Source organism: Lissotriton vulgaris, chromosome 6, assembly GCF_964263255.1.
Source record: "Lissotriton vulgaris chromosome 6, aLisVul1.2, whole genome shotgun sequence".
Lineage (NCBI taxonomy): Eukaryota > Metazoa > Chordata > Amphibia > Caudata > Salamandridae > Lissotriton > Lissotriton vulgaris.
Window position 1 is genome coordinate 1489462025 of NC_141694.1, and position 23272 is coordinate 1489485296.

Here is a 23272-nt window from a genome sequence, read left to right on the forward strand (position 1 = left end):
AGGCACCTAATTAAGTGGTTTGACGCATCCCTGAGGGCGCACACGGAGCTGGACTTGGCCCCATTGCGCGGCAAGTGGGAGCGGGACCTAGGGCGAGCACTGGCAGATAAAGAGTGAGAGAGATTCCTTAAAAGCCCAGTGCGAAACACCAGAAATATGCGCTTCCGCCAAATTCAAGTCTACATAGTACACAGGGCCTATCTCACTCCTGACTTAATAAATAAATACTTCCACATGACCGATGCATCCTGTCCCAGATGTGGCGAGGTGAATGCAGGTCTTCTCCATATACTGTGGCATTGCCCAAGATTAAGCGCTTATTGGGGAGGCATCAGTGAGCTGCTTACACAGTGCACCGGCCGCGTCATCCCTTGCAACTGGCCAGAGTACCTCCTGCACCATTTTAAACGCGCGCCCAAGGACAAGGTAGCGTCCCGCTTTCTAGACCTGGGGATGATAGAGGCAACGTGCCTCCTCACTAAGCGGTGGAAGGCGAGTGACCCGCCCAGCGTGCGGGCATGGATTCTGTCCCTTCAGACGAGGGCTCGGGCGGAAGGGAGGAAAACAATAGGCCTCCGAAGGGAACCTATGGCAGAACATTGGGTAGCGCTATGGGCGGGGAGTTAGTGAGGGATTAGCTATGTACACTAGACGACAAGGGGGGTGCGAGGCGAGCGGTGCATTGGACACCTAGGTTGGTACACAAACAAAATACTGTAGCATAGGCGCCAAGGAGGTTGGAGGCATGAGTGCTCGGGAGAAGGATGCGGGGGGAGGGTCAATGGGGGGAGACGGGACAGGGAGGGAATCGGAATGTGCTGCACAATTGCGAACAGGCCGCAGTCTGCTGGTTCTGCTTTGTTACAACAGACTTTACAGTTGTTCTATAAAAATCACTTCTGCACACAGGATTGGGATGCTTAGGCTCCCTTGCGAAACAGGTGTGCTTAGATGCCTACCCTGCTCTTTGCATTGTTCATGCGTACTGTAGAAACGCTGAGTGGCATTTTATTCTGTACATGCGCTGCACATTTAGCATAGCTACAAAAATGTAAAGTTTAAAATATTGCACTAGTTGTATTGCCTAAATAACAAATGGCAATAAACAGATTTGACAAAAAAAAAGCTAAAAAGGAGAAGAGGGGTTAAAAAAACGCTCAAAGTCGTCGACTTCGTACACTTCAAAATCCAAGAAGTCGAAGAGGAGGCATGGCTCTCAATGTCGCTCTTCGAAGGGTAAGGCTTCGAGATCGCCTTCACCACCTCAGCGGTGTCAGAGAAAAGACTTTGTGTCTCCTTCACCTTAAGCGACTCCAGTTACCTCACCGCCCCCGTGGTCGCCGGCGTTGAGGGGCTCTTCGACGCCTAAAAAACTGCGACGCCCAGGAAGTCTTTGACGCTCAGGGAATATTCTCTAGTTCCTGTGGCTTCGCCTGTGTGGGTGCCGTCTCCACCGGCTCCACTGCCTCCAATTCGGCCTCAGGTGGATCCTGTTCAGGAAGGTACGGATTTTTATCCTCCTTTTCCGGGCCCTGGAACAGATCAGACACATTTTTAACATGAGCCCTTCAATGAGGCTTTGACAGAACCTATTTTGGAACTTTGGCAAAGGCCCTTGACTGCTCCAGCAGTTTCCAGGTCTACTGGGAGGAGGTACAAGCGAGCTCATGGGGATCCAGCTTTTCCGTCTACTCACCCATGACCTGAAAGGCTGGCGGTCCAATCTTCTTGCTCCAAATAGTCATCTGGTTCCTTCCCTACCATCCCGGGGGATAGGGATTCTAAAAAGATGGAGCAGGCAGCTAAAAACGTATTTTCCTCTGCAAGTATGGCACTGAAATTGACTAATGCTACCTGCTTACTTTGGAGATATATCCATGCTCTTATGAACTCTATCAAACAGCTAACCCCTAAGCTACCGGAAGACGATCGAGTTAATTTCCTTGAAGCACTTTCAGACTCTCAAGCTGCTGCCCGTCAAGTTATACAATCAGGGTTGGATACGGCTGACTTGGGGGCCTGAGTAATGTGATCTTCTGTGGCAACAAGGAGACAAGCTTGGCAGAGATCATCTGGATTTTCTCCTGATGTTCATGCAACCCTGTTGGATTTGCCTTTTGACGGTACAAGGCTGTTTTGCACTAAGGTGGACTCTGCTTTACAACGTTTTAAAGATAGCAGAGCGACTGCAAGATCTCTGGGCTTGAAACTCAGTCTAGAGGGTACGGCTACAAGAGGTATCGGGGATTTTGGAAGGGCAGCTTATTTTCGTGGCCACCAGCAACCTCAGCAGCAGAACCCTTTGTACAAATCATACAGGGGTAAAAATAGGGGCCGCCTTCGAGGAGCAGCTCGGCAGCAGTCGTCCTACTCCTCCTCTTCTCATCCCCTCACCATTGGTGCCTCAGGAAAGCAGCTCTAGATCCCCCATGTTAGAGCAGGTTGGTCCTGTAGGGGGTCAGGTGTCCCACTTTCTACAAGATTGGAAATCGATTACTTCAGACCCGTTGGGTTTTGATTCTTGTAGAGAATGGGTACACCCTACCTTTTTAAAGTTTCCTCCTCCTTACCCTCCTCGCCAGGGGTGGTGTTCAGAGGTCCACTTGCAACTTTTACAGCATGAGGGTCTTGCTTTGCTACAGAAAGGTGCGATAGAGGTGGTTCAAGAAAGGGAAAGGGGTCAGGGGTGCTACTCCCAGCATTTCCTGATACCCAAAAAGGACGATCGGTTGAGACAGATCCTGGACCTCAGGATTTTGAATCTTTACTCAGACACGAACAGTTCAAAATGTTGACCTTGGCTCAGATTCTTCTCGCGTTGCAACAGGAAGACTGGATGGTGTCCATCGATTTGCAGGATGCGTATTTTCATCTTTCCATCCTGAAGTCGCATCGGAAGTATCTCCGGTTCACAGTCGAATCGCAACACTACCAGTTTGCGGTCCTTCTGTTTGGTTGACTTCCGCACCACGAGTCTTTACGAAGGTGATGGCGGTGGTAGCAGCACATCTCAGAAGGTCAGGGGTTCCTGTTTTCCCCTATCTGGACGACTGGCTGTTGAAAGGAGAGTCTCCGGAGTTGGTGTTGGGCCACTTGCAAGCAACAACGCAACTGTTGTTCAACTTGGGTTTCTCGATAAATGTACCCAAATCTCACCTGGTGCCTTCTCAGCGCAGCTTGTTCATAGGGGAAATACTGGACATTCCCACCTCCGCAGAGAATTCTCTACATTCAGGAGAGGATTAATTTGTTTCACGATGGAGCGGTTGTTCCAGTCCTGAAGTTCCTACGCCTGCTCGGTCTGTTCGCTTCCTGCATAAGTTTGGTCAGTCATGCACGCTGCCGCATGAGGGCACTCCAGTGGTGCCTCCGCAGGCAGTGGTATCAACACAACGGAGATCTTGCAGAGATAATCATAATCTCCAGAGACGCTGCAGCGGAGCTGACTTGGTTGAGAGAGCAGGGCAAACTGTCTCAAGGAAGGCCCTTTCAGCCTCCTCCGCCGGTGGCCTTGTGATCACAGATGCGTCCACTCTAGGGTGTGGTGCTCATCTGGGGGATCTGGAGGTCAAAGGTCTTTAGTCTACAGATGAAAGGTTGCTTCACATCAACCTTCTGGAATTGTAGGCGATACATTTGGCACTAAAGGCTTTCCTTCCTTCCCTTCGCGGTCAGTCAGTTCAGGTCCTGATGGACAACACTACCGCAATGTGGTACATAAACAAACAAGGAGGAGTAGGGTCGTATTGTCTCTGCCGAGAGGCTCTGCGACTCTGATCTTGGGCTCAGGACCATCAGATTTGTGTTTATGCAAATCATCTAGCAGGTGTGCTGAATGTTCGTGAGGACAGTCTGTCGGCATTACTCGGCCGATAACGAGTGGCGGCTTCATCCGGAGGTGGTCCATCACATCTTCGAGATGTGGTGGTCTCCTCGGTTGGACCGGTTTGCCACTCATGAGAACGTGCACCGTTCGATGTTCTGCAGTCACCAGTATCCGATGCAGGGAGAGCTGGGGGACGCGTTTCAATTAGATTGGAGCTCGCAACTCCTTTAGGCGTTTACTTCCATACCCTTGATTCCTTGGGTTCTGATGAAGATTCGCCAAGACAGGGCCGGATTGGCCAAGAAGGGTGTGGTACACAGATTTACTTCACCACTCATCGCACACTCCGCTCCGGCTCCCTTTCAGGGCAGACCTCCTCTCGCAATTGCAGGGGCAGGTTCTACAACCCCACCTCTGGAGCCTGCACCTTCATGCCTGGAGATTGAACGGGGCAATCTGAGTTCTTTCTCTCTCCCACCTGATGTGGTGGATGTTATTTTGTCATCCAGGAAACACTCCACCAAATCTGTGTATTCTTCCAGGTGGTCCAAATTTGTGAAAGTGTGGAGAGAGGTCCATTGAGCCTTTGAAGGCTCGTTTGTCTGATGTGTTAAGTTTATCCCTTTCCTTTGCCCAGCAGGGATGTGCTGTGGCTACAGTTAAAGGTTATTTGTTGGTTTTTATTTGCTTGCCGGATGAGCTGTCCTTATTCAAATCTCCTGTAGTTATGAGGTTCATTAAGGGCCTTACAAATAGGTTTCAAACCACTCCTTTTATTATGCCTCAGTGGGATTTAAATCTCGTTCTTACCTTTTTAATGGGTTCTCCATTTGAGCCTCTTCATAGTTGTCTTTTGAGGCTTCTCTCTTTCAAAACGGTTTTCTTGGTTGCCATTTTCTCGGCCTGGAGGTTCAGGCTCTTAGTTCTAAACCTACATTCTTGACCATTCATGCAGATCAGTTGGTTCTTAGGACCAAGACTGCTTTCCTTCCTAAGGTGGTTACTCCTTTCCATTTGGGGAAGTCCATTAGCTTACCTACCTTCTATCCTCCCCTTCACCTTTCCAAGGAGGAGGAGAGACTTCATCGTTTGGATCCTAAGCGAGCTGTCAGTTTTTATTTGGACAGAACAAAGGATCTGAGGCTGGACGATCAACTCTTTGTGGGCTACGTTGGGGGAATGAAAGGCAAGGCTGCGCACAAGCGGACTCTCTCCAGGTGGATCATCTTGTGCTCAAGATCTGCCACGCCTTGGTCAACAAGTACCCGTCTGAAGGTATCAGAGCTCATTCTACCAGAGATAAGTCATCTTCTTCTGCTTTACCTATATGTGTTCCTGTTGCACAAGTTACTACTTGTGTAACGATATATTTGTAAGAGACATTAGTTAGTGATAGATTCCTTACCTTAGAATATCCCCAGGCGTCAGACTGGATCTGGAAACTTTTGCGTAGCAGTACCCTTGCGCGTCGGTAGGCGACGTCTGCGGCTCTGCGTCCGTCGCCGGCGTCGTGGGCGCCGTGATGACGTCGTCGGAGTACTTAGACGCCGCCTCCGCGTGCTGACGTCAGTTCTGCTTTTTTCCGCGCCAGCAAGCGCAGATCTGGAAAAAGCAGTAACCCTTAGTCAATTTTTGACTAACTTGTTTTGATTATTTTTTATCATTTCTCGAAGTCTTACAACTCCGATCGGTGCCGTAGGGATGCCTGGTTTCAAGCACTGCGAGGATTGCGACCGCACGATGTCGGTCACGGATCCTCACCACCTGTGCCTAACTTGTCTAGGCGTCGACCACGACGACAAGGCCTGCTCTGACTGCCAGGCCCTCTCTTCGAAAGCCAGGCGGGAGCGGTCCCGCAGGCGACTCGAACTCCGGCAGTCGGCCCCGCGCCGTGAGAGGTCCCGGTCCCACGGGAGGTCGAGGGACAGGTCGCGGGCTCGAAGCCACCACAATTCCGAGAGTCGGCACGACTCCTCCGGGTCAAAGTCGTCGTCAGGTAAGAAGCACAAGAAGTCGAAGAGGCGTCATCGATCTTCTGACTCCCCCCGACGCTCACGCGATGCGGCCGGGGGTTCGGGTGACAACGACCACGCGGCTCCTTCGGAGTCGCGGGCGTCACGTCCCGCTCCACACCCTCCAGTCCCTGGGCGAGACGCGACGCCGGAGGAGATCGAGCGCTTCCTCATGGCCATGAGGTCCCTCTCTCCTCCGACGGGCTCCGCGGCACCTTCGGGCCCAGCGGACCCGTCTGGGGCCCCTAGCGGGTCGGGGGCTTTAGGGCCGGCGCCGCGGGCCCCACAGTCCCGACACCGCCGGCGCCTTTGGGCCCGGCGCCACAGGGTCCAGCGCTCCCGACGCCGCCGGCGCCTTCGGGCCCGGTGCCGCGGGACCCCACTGGACCTTCTTCGGGATCTGGATCGTCGCCGGTGGACCTTACGACCCCCCCCCCCGCCGTCGGTCCGTCAGGTGTCTCCTCCGGCGCCGTCCTCGGGCGGCACCGCCCCCGATGCCTCCTTCGCTCCGGTTCCGACGTCGGAACAGCGCCGCTGGGCGCTGCTTTCGACTGCGTATGGAGATTTTCACTTCTATGAACCGGCCCCATTGATTGAAAACCCTGAGTATCAGGAGATGGGTGATGAGGAGAATTGGGAGGGGTCTGAGGACCCTCTGACCCGAGAGTGTCAGTCTCAAGAGGACTGGACACGGGAACTTGGGGAGGCCAGTGGCCTGGACACCTCTCCAGACACTGGTTTTGTCTCCCCTCCTACTGTGGCTTCGGAGGAGGGGGCAACCTATAGTGTTTTAAAAGAAGTTGAGTTGTCTGCTCCAGCATGTTTGGAGCCCCCTCTGTAGAAGGAGCGACGAAAGGAGCCTCTAGCTTGGGTGGACTGCAGAGCTCCCATAGATTTGGCTGTGTCAGAGTCTTTCTTCCTTTTTTCAAGTGCTGTGTCTACCTCTGGACCAAACAATTGTTGTTGGTTGAATGGTTGATTTAAGACAGTAGTTTGCACCTCTTGCTCAAATCCTGAAATGCGTAGCCACGCGGGACGTCTAAGGAGGACACTGGTGTTTATAGCTCTGGATGCAGTGTCTGCTACATCTAGTGCACATTTAATGGAGGCATTTGATATAAGCTTACCCTCTTGTATGAGGTCATCTGCTTGTGCCTTATATTGGTCAGGTAGATCTTTTAAGAGCTTCTCTAGCTGATCATAGTGAGCCCTAACGTATCTCGCGAGGAGGGCCTGTGTGTTAGCGATGCGCCATGTATTGCTAGCTTGGGCAGCTATTCTTTTTCCTGAAGCATCTATGATTCTTTATCAGGAGGTGGTGCTTCACCTGATGTTTGGGAATTTCCTCTTTTCCTAGCTTTTGAAACTACTAGGGAGTCTAAGGGTAGCTGACCTTTAACGTAGACAGGATACCCAGGAGCTGCTCTGTACTTTTTCTCTATCCTTGAGTTTGTAGGGTCTGCAATCCTATGGTCACCCCAGATTTTTGCTTTTTGCTTCACTGGTTTTTGACTTTCCCTGGCTGTGGGCCTGTTAATCAGACCCACAGCCTAGCTGTTCTCTCTCTAACTTGACATCCATGTACCGTAGGTGCATTTACCAATTGGTATTGGGTCACTCTTGTAAGTCCTTGTACAGTGTACCATAGGCACACAGGGCATAAGTGCACCCAAGGCCTACCAGGGGAAGCAGCATGTATTGTGCCACCCCTGGCTGGCCATCTAAACAGACACAACTGGCTGGTAACACAGCTGGGGCAAGGTGGTGTAATCACCCTTTGCTTTAGATATAGTATACCTATATCTAACTCTAAAATGGACACATATACTCCTATAAGTCACTCCTATGGCAGGCCTTAACAATCCTGTAGGCAGAGTGCTTGGAATTATATGAGATGGTGCTCTAGCATGAGCTGAGCCTGTCTGCAGGCTTTCTGAACCAAGTCCTTTAGCTGTTTCCATGATAACGCTATACCATATACTCTTTAGCGCATTATAATCCTCACGGTTATTGCTAACTTTGGCATAGCATTATCAAAACATGTCGAGTAAGTGGTCATACGAATCGGAATACTACCCCCTCGCCAGTTCTGGCGACCGGGGTAGCATTCCACCCTTATAGAGGGACACAACATGTATGTAACTGTGAAACCCGGTTAAAGTTAACTCGAGTCTCAGCATCACAAAATGGATGCTGCCACCACAGACACAAGTCTGACCTCCTGCTGATGGGAGTCCTTCCAGCGAGGGAGGCTTGGACAAAGGGTTTCCTGCCTTGGGAGGTGCTAGCACCACCCCAGACAGGATTTTGTGTATTGAGGTAGGACAGGCTGAAAGGAATGAGACATGCCTGGGGCACACAAGGTGTCCCTGTGCATACCCCGGTTCAAACCAGTTGCTGGGGCACTCCAGCCCCAGCTCTGGCGCAAAACCGGACAAAGTGTAACCACCCCCCTTCCTGAACCCACCCATAGGAGGGACCTAGTCATAGCACAGCCCCCTTTAGGAGAATAAAGGTAGGAGCTGGTCCCATTCCAAATTAGATTATCCTGATTTGAAACTCTACAAAGAAGAAACTCTGGACTTCGACGTTCTGCTCCACAGAAGACTGAAGAAAATCTCCCTTGTGGCCAAGGAGTGACCATCCTGCACTAGCAGGCACCATCAAGCGTCCTAGCGGTTCACTGTCGTCCTTCCTGCTTGGAACCAGACTTTAGAGCCCAACGAGATCCGGACTTCCAGACCTCTCCGACCTCTACCTACATCTGCAGCACAGCTGAGATCTGTGGGTGCGACGAGACATGTGGGACCGGCCATCTTGAAGAAACTGCACTTCGCTTCCAGCACGACTTCAGAGGCATCCTCGAGAAAGTGCTTTGGGGATTGAGAAGCCCCAGCCCCGAGCAGCTCCTGCACAGAAGATCAGCCCTCCAGCATCCACGAGATCTCCGTGTGGGCCCTTTTGCTTGATTGCTGCTCGACGCGTTGTCTGGTCACTTGCCGGCTGGCTAGTGACCTAGACGACGATCCACGAAATCCACATCGCTGGTCTGGTTGCTCCAGACTGGCCCTTGCTTCCCTGCAAAGGAGAAGCATTCCGGACCCTCCTGGTCTGCACCAGACGCCTTTTCCACTCACCGCATGGGTTGCCTTTGCCAAGGCCTGTTGACGCCGAATCCGGAACCAACACTGCCGACAGCGAGAGCCTGCGTGGGACAGCTCGTGCCTCCATCCTGGTCGTAGAAGACACCTCCTGGTCCACGTGGCTGCAGAGTCAAGCGTCCACTCTTCACCTGATCGCGACGACAGCATCTGGTTCCTTCCTGGTTCCACTCCAGTCACTGGCTAGTGACTTTGAACATTGTCCCCTCTGCTTTCAGGTCTTCATCTTCCTCGATCCACCCTTGGATCGCTCCGGACAGCTTCCTCCTGGTGGCCTGCAGTATCTTTCTTCAAGGCTCCATAGACTTCAACGCGGAAACCCGACACACATTCACACCTATGCACCCGCAGCCCGTGGGTGAGGTAACGAGAGCATTTCGGTGCTCAAGGGTAGATTGACTCTCCTAGTGTCCAGGTATCCAGTCATTTTAGTCCTAGCTAGTCGGAACTGTCTTTTACTTACCTTTTCGTAATTTGTATTGTCCATTGACTTTGTCCTGCATCTCGCGTGTGAGTTCACACTCTGCACACGCGTCCCGTGGGCCTCCTGCTACTTACCTAAGGTTAGGATAGTGTAGTCCCAGCGATCCTATAGCCTCGGGACAGCTCCATTCCTTCTATCGATTTCCTTATACCATTTACTTAGTATATGGTTTGTCGTGCCCTAGGGAACCATTGTAATTTGTGCAACTTAAAGTATTTCTCTTAAGAGTCTTGTCATGTGCTTAGCCCTCTGATCTCATAAAGAGTTCAGAGGTGTTTTGTTAGTAATAAATATCTTTTTTATTTTCATAACAACCTGTGTGGTGTCCTTTCATTTGGTATTCAAGGGGTTATATGTGGTAAAACAGCTGGATTCACATGCCAAAAGAGTTTAGCCTAAGACTGCTTTGTCCATGCTACCATTAGGATAGCTGGTCTATAAGGTTGACTTTACAACCAATCACCATAAGGGTTGTTTGGACTGATACAAGGTGATCACTAGAACTAGTGAGCATCATATATCAGGCCAACTTCTCACAGGGTTTATAATTCTAGCTTTTACAGGATCTTTAAACACTTCTGGTGCATGTTTAATGACTCCTTTAATCATTGGCAGTATTTGCACATATTTTTGAGAGTGTCTAAAAGTGTCTAGTAAAAAATCTTCCTCTGCCTCATCGGAATGCATGGTGACATTGTGATAGATGGCAGCCCTATTAATTAAGAGTCCAACCCCAATATTGTCTTCTGGAGGAGAAGGTTTAGATGGATATATATGTGGGTCAGGAATATCTGGTACATCCTGTGGGTTTGGATACTCCGAGTCTGGTGAACCTGTTGGGTATGGGAAAGGGTCATCTGGGTCTCTCCCTCCCCCTATGCTATACTCATCATCATCAACATCCTAAGGAGGTGTATGTTGTGGAGAATGAGGAGGAGAATTTTGAGGTGAAATGTATAAAGGAAGAGCAGGTGAAGGAGATACAGGAGAAAAAGGGTACATATGAGATGTTACAGAGTCCCTCTCCTTGACCGGCACTGGAGGTGTAGGTGCTGTATCTGACTTGCTCTTCCTGTGTGGTGTGGCGGAAACATGTCCTGTTTCTGGATTAATGTAGATCCTTTTTTGTAAACGATCTGGTAGGAAAAGCTCCTCTTCTTGAGGAACAGCATTCGGCGCCGATCTTTTCGGTTCCGCACCGGTTTGTTGCTTATCTTTAGCCTTAGGAGCCAATGTTGAGTCCTTTGGCGTAAATTTTGGCACCAAAGGTATTGTCTTTGGAGCCGAAGCCTGTTTCGTGGACTTGGAAAGATCGGAAGCAGGCTTTGTTTGTTTCGGCAGCTTCGGAGTGGAAGCTGTTATCGAGGCATCTGAAACAGGCTTCGTTGTTTTCAGAGCCGCTTTGTCTCTCGGAGTCGACTGTTTCGGAGTGTCTTTCGGAACCGGGACTTCTTTTTGTTTCGGTGCCGAGGGAGCTGGTGGTATCGGCACATGCGGATTGCTCGGTATGGAGCTACCGGAAGGCTTCATTATTTTCTTCGGAGCCGGGCTCGATGGCGGGGCTTTCGAAGTGTTTTTTCGGTCTCGACTGGGCCCTGCAGGCGGAGTGTTGACCTTTGCCTTCGATTTTGGTGTTTGGGCTGGGGTAGGGGCAGTGGTACTCACACGTTGACCTGAAGGTATGGAGTCATCGGAGTCATCTGCCTCGGATACGATCTGGAGATCATCGGAATCTTCCTCTGGGACACATGGATCTTTGAAGATATCCACTGGTTCCGGCGCTGATCTCTGCATGTCGTGTCGATGGGCCCTCCGATCCCGAATGATCTTTTTCGATCGAAAGGATGCACAGGCTGCGCCGCTGGATTCGTCGTGGTCTGGCGATAAGCATAGGTTACAGACCTTGTGATGGTCACTGAGTGGAAATTTTGCTCCACACTCGGGGCATCTTTTGAATGGCGTCTTTTCCATGAGGTGTAGGCCTCAGCGCGTGGGTAGGCCCAACGGCCCGCGTGGATCTCCAATAAAAGTTGAGACACTTCATCAATAAGGGGGGAGAATGTGGTCTAACAGCTAGGTAGATCGACCTCGGAGCTGAGGATCCGGGTTTGAGTCTCGGCAGGAACGCTCAACATTCTGTGATTCTGGGCAAATCACTTAATCTCCCCATGCCTAACAAAAATGAATGTGTCCATCTGTAAAATAACTGGTGCTCATGTAAAGCGCTCGGATACCTTCGGGTCTAGTTTGCGCTGTTAGACTTGGCAACATTGGTGTGAGTCTCCCTTTCAATTTTGCTGTTGCCTCCTGTGTTTTTGCTGGTCTAGATGATTTGGGCACTTGGCCACTGCTGTTCAGTGCCAAGGTGCAAGTGCTCCGAAAAAATTGTAGTATGGATTAGTGATTCCATGATTGGTTATTTGATTTACTTGTCAGACCCAAGTACAGTGCACCATGTGTGCCCAGGGCCTGTAAAACCTTAGATGCGTCACGCAAAACAAACAAAATGATCGCAGGGAAGGTGATGCATCAGTTCGATGATGCGGGGGAGGTGATGCAACTGTTCCTTACTGCAGCGTAGGGGAGGCGATGCGTCTGTTCCTTACTGGAGAGGAGGGGATCCGTCTGTTTGTTACGGCGTTCCAGGGACACTGCGACAAGATGGTGGGCTTGCAGCACTGATTGTTCCACCCACAGAAGCAGCTTGTAAAATGTGGCTCAGGCCTACCATTGAAGAGCCTGTGTGCAGTCTGGGACTGCCATGTCGACTTAGCAAGTGCACCCACTTGCCAGTCCCTAAACCTTCCCTTTCCTACATATGAGTCACCCCTAAGGTAGGCCCAAGGTACCCCTGTGGGCAGGTTGTATTTTATGTGAAAGGTAGGACATGCCCTGTTGTGGGTGGCATGTCCTGACAGTGAAATACTGCCACATTTGTTTTTCACTATTGCAAGGCTATCTGTTCCCGTAGGCAAGAATGGGCAGTTTGCTTAAAACATCTTTTAAACATAACTGACCCTAGGAACAAGATAGGAAAATAAAGTTTAGTATGCCTGAACTCCGAATGTTAAAGTGCATCTTTTAGTGTGGGTGATTTTTACATTCTGTGTTTGAAAATACCACTTTTAGAAAGTAGGTATTTTCTTGCCTAATCATCCAGTGTGCCTCTGCTAGGTTTCTGTATTGCATGTCTGGCTTGTGAGTGACAGGGACTGGAAGAGGGCAGCGGCTCCGGCAGTCTGATGAGTCAGTGCTGGGCTGAATAGACCAGGGTTGAATTTAAAGTAGGAGGAGGAGATTTCCTTTCACCTGCCTAGGCCAGGTCTGCTTTCAACAACGCTGTCTCTACCTCCTGCTAGGAAGCTGCACCAGAGAGGACAGAACTGGTTTTGGCTGGGTACAGACACTCTCTGCCTTCAGAGAACAAATGATTTATATGTATAAAAAGTGGGACCCAGACCCCAGACTTTTAGATCACTTCTGGGGAATAAAGAGGTACCTTTGCCAAGGAGAAAAACCGGAGAAGCTGAGGAAGATTACTGCCCCTGTGCTGTTTGCTGTTTGGGGTTGGCCTGCAGTGGTTACTTGTTACCAAGGAAAGGAGAAAAAGGACTTTGCTGTTTGCTTTGTCATCTTGAGGAAGCTCTCTTAAGGGCTTGAAACTGATTTGACTCCTGTTCTGAAGTTTCAGACTTCACCACCAGATCCCCTGAATTTCTGGGAACGTTCACGCATCGTCCAGATCGCCCCATCGCGCCAACATTTCGGCGCATCGCACCGGATCGTCGCCACGCATCGATGCGCCATCTTGTCGCAGTGTCCCTGGAACGCCGTAACAAACAGACGGATCCCCTCCTCTCCAGTAAGGAACAGACGCATTGCCTCCCCTACGCTGCAGTAAGGAACAGTTGCATCACCTCCCCCTCAGCAACGAACTGATGCATCACCTTCCCTGCGACCATTTTGTTTGTTTTGCGTGACGCATCTAAGGTAATTTGTGGGATAAGTGTTGCATTTCAAACTTGCATTGAACTGATCTATTTCTACCATTTAAGAGCCTTATTTTCGATACTGTATTGTGGATTTTTGCCCTTTGGTCTTGATTAGATAAAGATTACTTATTTTTCTAAACTGGTGTGGTGTCCATTTGTAGTGTCTTCACTGTGTTACTGCATGTGTTCACAAATGTTTTACACACTGCCTCTGAGATAAGCCTGTCTGCTCATGCCAAGCTACCAAGGGGGTGAGCAGGGGTTACTTTAGGAGTGTATCCCCTTTCCCTGACTAGAAGCAAGGGTCCCTATTTGGACAAAGGTGTAAACTATTGCCAACCAGAGACCCCCATTTCTAACACGCGCTATATAAAACTCCACAAAAGAATATATTCCCAAGTATTTCATAAGCTCTGCAAGAATTCAACACATTTAGCGAGTTGATTTCAAGGAAGTTTACAAAAACAATTCAGTACTGGTGTGTTCTGTTTTGAAATGTTGTGTCATTTCCTAAAGCAAATTCACCATATGCTGTAGTTTTCTAGCGGAATCACCATATCTGTAGGCCAGAACAACACAGTCTAAGGAAAGTCTTTCCTAAAAAGCAAAACAGGAAAGGGAAACAGGCTGCAATCTAGGTCGGAACCCTTCCTGCAGGAAAATCACTGAGCCACACCAGGATAAAAGTGAACAGAGTCAACTGGCTGTTACCAAGCTCCACACAGTCCAATGGGCATCTACAGAGTTTAGAATAAACAGAAACTGGCGGTGCACGCATTACAGTGCCAGAGATAACTCATGGTGTTCTCGCTTCCTGTTTGCATAGCAGTCCACATCAATGGGTATCTCTGTTTGCATTAGAAAAGGGTTTCATAATATATTATCTGCTGAAATTGTAAAAATCGAGAACCTGTAGAGGACTGCAAACAGAAAAGATGCAAAACTGCAAGGGATGCACTATCCAAGACATGCATTAGAAATGAGAAATATGTGAAAGACTTATTAGGTAATTTAAAACAAAAAAACATGCAGCATGCCACAACAAATGCAAATGCTTCACATATTTATTTTGCCTGGAGATGCTCCTTTCCCCTGATAAACAAAAACCTTTAAGGTGCAGCTCCTTCTTGCAAGTTAAAATAAAGCCTTTCCTGCCTTTTAAAAGGGAGGTAGGGTTTTTAGTGATGATTACAAACTAATAGAAAAGTATGCAACACATTTCCTTGTGAAAAGAAATTAATAGTATACGGCTCTGCATTCAATTGGGAGGGGATCAGGAAGACCACAAGGGGCTACAGTTACAAAATACCAAGAGAAAACAGGAACGAGTCAGAAACCTGATAAATTAGGTCCCAATACTGTATCAAAAATTACTTTTCAGTATAATAGTGCTGAAACTGCATTTGATTTTTAAATTTCCTGGTATAGATTAAATAAAACAGTCACTTACTTTGGCCAAGTGTAATATCCCCAATGAGTTTTTTCAACAAACAAGCACGCTTCCCAAGATTCTTTGGTAACTGGTAAACTCCCACTGTTATATTGCAGCCACTGATTATCAGGTCTGTCGCCAACCATAAAATTTAAAGGTTTTTCATGTCCACCTTTTATCAAAGATACAATCAGTTAACAACATATTATTTTTTTAAAAGACATCTATTTTCCAACAAAAAAAATCAAGACAAGGAACAATTATACCACTGTTATCGACTATACAACGCACATTCCTGACATTCACATGACATTCCATAAGGGACTTAACTCAATATCAAATATACTGCAATCTGATATGTACTAAACATAGTGCATGACAGGATTGATTGTTTATTGGTATAATAAAACCTAAAGTGTACTTTATCAACTAAAACAATTTCTTCATTAGAAAGCAACATAATGATGTTAATCTTGCTTCCACAACTTGACACAGAGGAAATCTACACACATTAATTAAAAAAAAAACACAAAGTTAGCAAATAGGCGCATTCACCATACTTTACCTATAGTGTATGATTCCAAAACAGTATCACATATGTCCCGTTCCATAATCATTTTAATGAATCTTAATGAAGGTTCTACTTATTTTAAGGAATTCCAAATAGATTGTACTATTCTGCACTCTCCTCTCCCACTTTTCCAGATGTACCCTCATACACTTTCCAAAATCCAATACATCCCAGTTGAGTTGACACCAGGGAAACTATTTCATCCAAAACTACAAGACCACGTTTACTGGTTGCAAGCGCCTTACCATACTAATATACAGTTTGTCATTACCCTGATTTATATTAAACTGCTCTGAGGGATACTATTCAGCCTTCAGTGCAATTACTTTTTTAAAGAACCCATTTGGGATCCCAGATCTTGTTGAACACACATTGATGGTCTTAAGGGTGCAATTAAAGGCATTCCTCCAGAGCTTACTGAACCTAGCAGAAACTGGCCAAATCCTGTAACTAGTACTGCCTGTGGTCTCTGTGCACCATACTCTATGTAATGCCTGGGAGATTACTGATCTTGAACCGCAGCCACTGCCACTAATACAAATGCTGCACACAATGAGGTCAGACAGAAAACTATTGTTTAATTATTTTAAATCAAAAGAAAACGTATTACGTTGGCATATTAGCCGCGACTTAAATAAGCAGCTTCATCACGAACATCACTTTAGAAGAAATGGGAAACAGAGGTTGGAAGAGAATGCAATGATGATTAAAGGAAGGGGCTCTATTCTACCCGAAAAGTATCACACCAGATTAAAATACATACAATTCAACTTTTTGCACAGGGCGTAACTAAACTCAAGCAAGCTTAGCAAAGCTTACTGTGGGGTGTCAGGCATGTGTCCATGCTATCATGTAGCATCAGCAGGTCTAGTACACGTGTTGATCTTCATACCCATATCACAACTACAGGTAGAAGCAGCATATAAGACATCAACGGATCGCCCAAGAGGCTGGAAAAAGCATAAAAGCATTCTAAAAAAAGCAGAGGTGGATCCAAATTCCTAAATCTCACTCAAATAATTGCTCGCAGAACCATAACATTGGCATTGAAGGCTCACACTCTTCCATTCAAACCAGATAGCTCAAAGCCATTCAAACTGGGCTGAGGCAGAATGTACCTCTGAAATGTTTCTTATCGCTTCTCTATCTCTCTCGCTCCTAGTGAGATTTTAGAATGGTTTTAGGGCACCCAATTTCTGAATGTCATTTAGAACTGCTTGTTCAAATGTAGGAATCTTATTGGATAAGGCCCCCGAAGAGGAAATTAATATTGAGGGATTTACTAGGCTTGAAACCATGGTGTCCTCTTCCATAGGTTTATCCTTAAAAAAAGTTTGGCGCCTGCTTGTCCAAAAAAATATTAATAGCTCACAGTTTAATCCAAAAGGATCCTCCTCGGGTGGGAACATAACCCATACCTTTATTGACAACCTTCTTCTCACCCTCAGTTACCTCTCTCTTGGATAGGTTTACAACAAGTGAACTTCTTGAGCGTCTTCCCCTGGCTTTGTGTTATCATCTAGGACTCCTTCAAATTACCCTTGATAAGATGTCTACTTCCTCTTCCCCTGCCTAAGAAAGATGAGGCAAATGCTGCCATGGTGTGAGAGGAGGAAAAAGGCAACTGTGTTACCACATCGGTTGATGTTGCTGAACAGGGAAGGGACCCATATAGTAGTTGTAAAATTTTGAGGGCATCTAAATTCGTCATCACTGCTCCATTCATCTGAGCTGAAGGTTCTGCTAACAGCTTTGCCCTTCTCTTTTTTGTTCAGCATGTCCTCATGGATACACCCTGGGCAACCTGCTGTTCCTGGTGGGACAGGAGCATTTTTATTCGCTGTGCTCTGTTTTGGTCTCAAAACCCTGTGGTGTTCATAAAAGCGATGGTGGTGGTAGCAGTGCACCTTTGGAGGTCAGGGATACCAATCTTTCAATACCTCAACGACTGGCTGCTGAAGCTGGGCTTACCACATGCAGTTGTCAAACACTCATTGACTACGGCGAACCTCCTAACATCTTTGGCTTTACTATCAACATGCTGAAGTCACACCTCACTACTTTTCGAACGCTCCCCTTCATCAGAGCTATTCTAGACACAGTTTGGTTTTGTGCATTTCATCCAGGAAATAGAATCCAGGACATTCAAGACATGATACAGAGCTTTCAGCTTTGATCCTGGATTTCAGTGAGGTCGACTGAGGCTGCTGGGACTGATGGCATCCTGCTGGTAGAACACGCCAGGTGGCATATGCAGGCTCTGCAGGAGGATCTGACATCGCAGTGTGCCCAATGTGAGAAGTTGGCCCGATATGCAACGTTCGCTATTCTAGCGACCGCTATGTATCGTTCCAACGACCCTTATGGTGTTTGGTTGTAAGTCAACCTATAGACCAGCTATCCTAGTAGCGTGGATACGAGCAGTCTAAGGCTAAAGACTCGAGAGGGCGCGTTAAGCCAGCTGTTTACCACACATGTACCCCTTGAACACCCAGTGAAAGGACACCACACAAGTGTTATGAAAATAAACAGTATATTTATTAAGAATCACAACAGCCCTGTACTCTTTATGAGGACAGGGTACTTAGCACAAACCAAATCTCTTTAGCAAATACTTTAAGTGCACAATTAAAACAAGTGTCCGAGGACACGGAAAGGTTAAGGCAAGTCGGAAGCGAGGGACTCGGGACCCTAGAGTAAGGAGGCTATGCAGGCACTGAAATGCCGAGTTACCTAGCCACGAGGGCTGCGGCTGCACAAGTCTTACAGGCGTCGGGGTCTTCGCTGACGAGCCAGGAGCCGGAAGAAAAGGAGTTGCTGGCCGGCGACCAGTGATGAATAGTTCGTAGAGATCCAAGCCTGGATCGGAGATTGATGAAACCTGAAAGCAGAGGGGACCAAGTTCGTACTACTAGCCAGTAGTCAGAGGGTACCAGGAAGGCACCAGTTGGCCGTCACCTCGACCAGGTGAGTGGGCGACGCTAGGCTCTGCAGTCTCACGGACCAGGAGGCGTTGTCGGCGACCACGGTGGAGGTGCGAGCTGTCCCACGACGGATGACGCTGTCGGCGTCCTGAGTGGACCAGGAGGGTCCGGGGTGCTTCTCGAAAAGATGGAAGCAAGGGCCAGTCTGGAGCAACCAGACCGGCAGTGATGATTCTCGGATGTCGTCACAGAAGGACACAAGCCAGCGGCTAGTGACCAGACAACGTGCTGAGCAGCGAGCAGAAGGGCCCCACGCAGATCGTGGAGATGCTGGGGGACTGCACTTCGGAGCTGGAGCGGCTCAGGGTCGGGGCTTCTCGGACCCCAGAGCACTCACCAGAGAGTTACCTCGATGGTCGTGCTGGTTTTTAAGAGCGTGCAGGTTCTGATGATGGCCGGTCCCTCGAGGTCTCGTCGCACCCACAGATCACAGCTGAGCTGATGACGGGGGTAGAGGTCAGAGGTGCCAGGGAAGCCGGTTCTCGTCGAGCTGGGCCGTCGGATTCCTTGAGGAAGGACTTACAGCAAACCGCAGAGTTCTTAGATGGTGCCCGCTGATGCAGGGTGACTACTCCTTAGCCACAAGGGAGAAATCTTGAGAAGAGTCTTGAAGTCCTTTCGTAGAAAGTATTCTTGATTCAAAGATGATCTAATTTGGAAGGGTCCCCGCTCCGGCCTTTATCCTAAAGAAAGGGGTGGGTACATGACTAGGTCCTGCCCTAAGGGTGGGACCAGGAAGGGGGGTAGTTACACCCCTCTCCCCTGCCGGACTTTCCCCAGGCCAGGGCTGTCGCCCCTGGAACTGGTTCTAACCGGCAGATGCGTAGTGAGCACCGGGGTGCCACTCCGCAGTCACCTTCTCGCAAAAGCCCTACCTACCCAGAATACACAAACCCTGTCTGGGACGGTGCGAACACCGCCCTCGACAGGAAACCCTTTGTCCAAGCGCTCCTCGCTGGAAGGACTCCCAGCAGCAGGAGGTCAGACTCGTGTCTGTGGTGGCAGCATCCATTTTGTGGAGCTGAGGCTTTCGTTAACTTTAACCGGGGTTCACAGTTACGTACATGTCGTGTCCCTCTAGAAGGGCGGAATGCTAACCTCGTCGCCAGAGTTGGTGAGAGGGCAGCGTCCCGATTCGTATGACACCTTACTCGACATGTCTTGATAACGCGACACCGAAGTTACCGATGTGGCACGCGTTATCATGGAACAGCCATTGGGTCTTTTCTCCGCAAGCTGCAACCGGCTCGGCTCGGGCCAGAACACAGTTCACGCGAGCCCATGCACTCTGCCTTCAGGATTGACAAGGCCTGCCATAGGAGTGACTGATAGGGACTCGGGTGTCCATTGTATGGTTAGATATAGAGCTACTTATATCTAAAGCAAAGGGTGATTACACGACTTTGCCCCAGCTGTCATGCAGCCAGTTGTGTCAAATTTAGGAGGCCAGCCAGGGGTGGCATAATACATGCTGCAGCCCCTGGCGGCCCTGGGTACACCTATGCCCTGAGTTACAGGGTCTGATAAGGTGGCCCAGTACCAATTGGTAAATGCACATAGGGTACATCTCGTAATTTAGAAAGAGAACAGCCAGGCTGTGGGTCTGATTGGCAGGCCCACAGCCAGAGAAAGTCGTAAACCAGTGAAACAAAAGCAAAAAATCTGGGTGATCATAGGATTGCAGACCCTACTCTCCTACACCCAACATAAAGGGAACCTCTCCAACCACGTTGAGATTTTGGAGGAGTCTGCAAATGACCTGCAGTGGTGGTTACAGCACAGTGATTGAGTCAGCAGCGGGCCCCTCCCCATTCCCTACCCAGAGCTGACAGTGGTGATTAATGTGTCACTTCCGGATTTGGGTGGCGATCTGGGAAAGGTGGAGATTAGAGGCCTCTGGTCCATGGCGGAGTCTTGGCTCCACATCAACCTTCCGAGCCGAGGGCCATCCGCTTGATATTGAAGAATAAGCTACTTACCTTCAGGAAAGAATTATCTGGTAGAGTCTATCTAGCTGCAGATTCCGTACCATTTACTGAGCAATACCCCTTGCGCGTGACGTTGGGTGGCTCCATTTGGCTCCACATGACGGCGTCGGTTATGACGTTGCAGTGCCTATGAAGGCGCCACCCGGGCGCCCGGACATCAGTAATTTTCATCTTCTCCACGCCAAAAGCACAGAGCCACGAATTAACTGACGTAGTTGTGTGCGAAACTAGGGTCCTGAAAGGTGGAAAACAACCCTAGTCCTACAATATCGGTCAGCAAAGCGAGGAGGCATGGGTGGGGCTGTAAGGAATCTGGAGCTAGATATATTCTCTACCAGATAATGGTCAAATGTTCGGCGCATGACTTCGTAAAACTCTTATCTGAGCGGCAGTCGCTTCGGCTTCTAGAAAGGGTGCGGAGTCGACTCTAGGTCTGCGGTACCGTGCCTAGAGCGTCGGTGCTCCTTACCTCTCTCAACGACGGATGCCAGTTGAGGTGAAGACGAAGTGCGCTTGGAATTCTTCTTCTTCTTATGCCTCTTCCCCGAGTGTCCAGAGGACCTTGAATAAGAGGAAGAGGACTTAGGGTTACGGGGCAGTACCGCGACCTCCTCTTCTTTGATCGGGACCATGACCTCCTTGGAGTCTCGCTGGACGGTGTTGACTGCTCGGCCACAAGTAACTTCATCGCCCGCTCCATCAAGTTCTTTGGAGCCCACGGCTGACAGTCTGAACAGGGCTTTGTATCCTGGTCACGCTCGAAACACCAAAGACACACAAGGTGGGGATTGGTGACCGACATCATACGGGAACAAATCCCGCAAGGCTTGAAACCTGTCTTCCTCAAAGATATCCCTCGCACACAAAGTCGGAAAAAATCCAAACCAAAATGTCGACAACAGTCGTGAAAAAGCCTGCCCAAAAGTGGCAGAGGGGTAGACCTTTCCGGATCTGAGTTTAACTGGAGCGGAAAGAAAAGAACTGATGTCCGTACACCTGGATTGCGCCTATATAGGTACTGAGACTTCATAACCGACACTGACTATGCCGACATCGCGCGGAGCAGAATGAAGCCACCCAACATCGCGTGCAAGGGGTACTGCTAAGAAAACGTTTCTGGATCCAGTCTGATGCCTGGGAAATTCAAAGGTAAGGAATCTGCAGCCAGATGTCTCTATCAGATAGACCTCCTTCCATCCATCCATCAAGGGAAGGCTGGTTAAGGTGCTCATGCACTATACTGCTGCAATGAAGTACAGCAACAAACAGGGTGGGGTTGGGGGGACACAGACCCTATGCTAGGAGGCCCGGAAGGCCTGGGAATGGCTGGACTTAGGAATTTTCCTGTTGGTGAACCATCAGGCAGGCTTGCTGAATATCAAGACGGACAAACTCAACTGTCTATGCCTTGTGGATCACGAGTGGCAGTTACACCCGGAGGTGGCGCAAAGTTGCTTCTGCAAATGGGGATAACTTTGGTTTGATCTATTTGCCACCACAGAGAATGCGCAATGTCAGCACTTCTGCATGCAGGACTTTCCAAGGCATCTCTCGCTCAGAGACGTGCTCTGCCTTGAGTGGAATTCTTGTGTGCCTTTCTGCCAATACCACTCCTGCCCAGAGTTATCAAGAAGGTTAGGGCTGACCAGGCCCCACTCATCCTAGTGGTTCCAGATTGGGCCTGGAGAGTATGGTATCCAGAAATCCTGATCCTCCGATCAGGCTGCCCCTCTCTGAAGATCTGCTGTTGCAGCAGCAAGGTAGGTTTCAGCACCTAGGCCTTTGCAATCTCTATCTTCATGAGATTGAGTGGCAACAGCTGACAACATTTGACTTCCCTCCAGAGGTGGTTGATGTCCTCTTAGCAACCAGGCATCCCTTGACTAAATGCTCAGTCATTACAAAACATCTGTGGCTTGATGTGGCACTCAGCAGATAGATTCCATCCACGCAAGGTTATCTGATGTTTTGTTATTTCTTTTGCCACTAGCCTAGCAAGGCTTTATCCGGGCACAGTTAAAGAGTACATTTAGGCTGTTTTGCAGTTTCCGGGAGAGCCCTCTTTGTTTTAGTTTCCAGTTGTGAGTTACAGCATTTGTTTCTACCCTCTCCCTATGTCATGCCATAGTAGCTCCCTAACTTGGTCCTTACACTTCTGATGTGTTCCGGGAGAGCCCTTAATTTCCAGTTGAGAGTTTTTTTTAAAAGAGTTACAACATTTGTTTCTTCCCTCTCCCTTTGTCATGCCATAGTAGCTCCCTAACTTGGTCCTTGCACTTCTGATGTGTACTCTCTTCGAACTGTTTCATAGCTGCTCCTTGGGAATGATCACCCTCAATACAGTGTTCCTCATCGCCATAACATCAGTGTGGTGTGTGAGTGAGCTTCAAGTTCTGTATCAACCTATTGTACACAACCTTCTTCCTAGACAAGCTGGTTGTGTGGACACAGCATCTTTCTTCCTTAAGTTGTGGTGCCACACCCCATCGGTCAAAAAATCACCTTGCCACAGTTTTATGCTCTACATCACGCCTCTAATGAGGACGGACCCATTCTTGTTGGCCCCTAAGAGAGCTATGAGCTTTTAAATAGATCATACCAAAAGATCACAGGGTGGACAATAAGCTCTTTGTGGGTTTCTCATCAGTGAAAAAAGTCAAGGATGACCCTTCCGCTGGTTCGTGCTCTGCATTAAGATCTGCTACATGCTGGCCAAAAAGCAGCCTAAGGAAGGACTGCATGCTCATTGTACCAGGGCAATAGCTGCTACTGCTGCGTTAGAGCACGGAGTCCCTGTCCTGGGCATTTGCCAGGCAGCTATG

General features: G+C 48.8%; 1 protein-coding gene across 2 annotated transcripts in view; it reads right to left on the reverse strand.

Annotated features, from left to right (window-relative positions):
- The window catches only part of PSME4 (proteasome activator subunit 4), a 2155241-nt gene that overhangs the window by 973884 nt on the left and 1158085 nt on the right, over positions 1–23272 (reverse strand). For both annotated transcript variants that reach the window (XM_086927646.1, XM_086927645.1), the window contains one exon: positions 14926–15079. In XM_086927646.1, coding sequence (XP_086783772.1) covers positions 14926–15079 — 154 coding nt within the window. The remainder of the gene's footprint in view (positions 1–14925; positions 15080–23272) is intronic.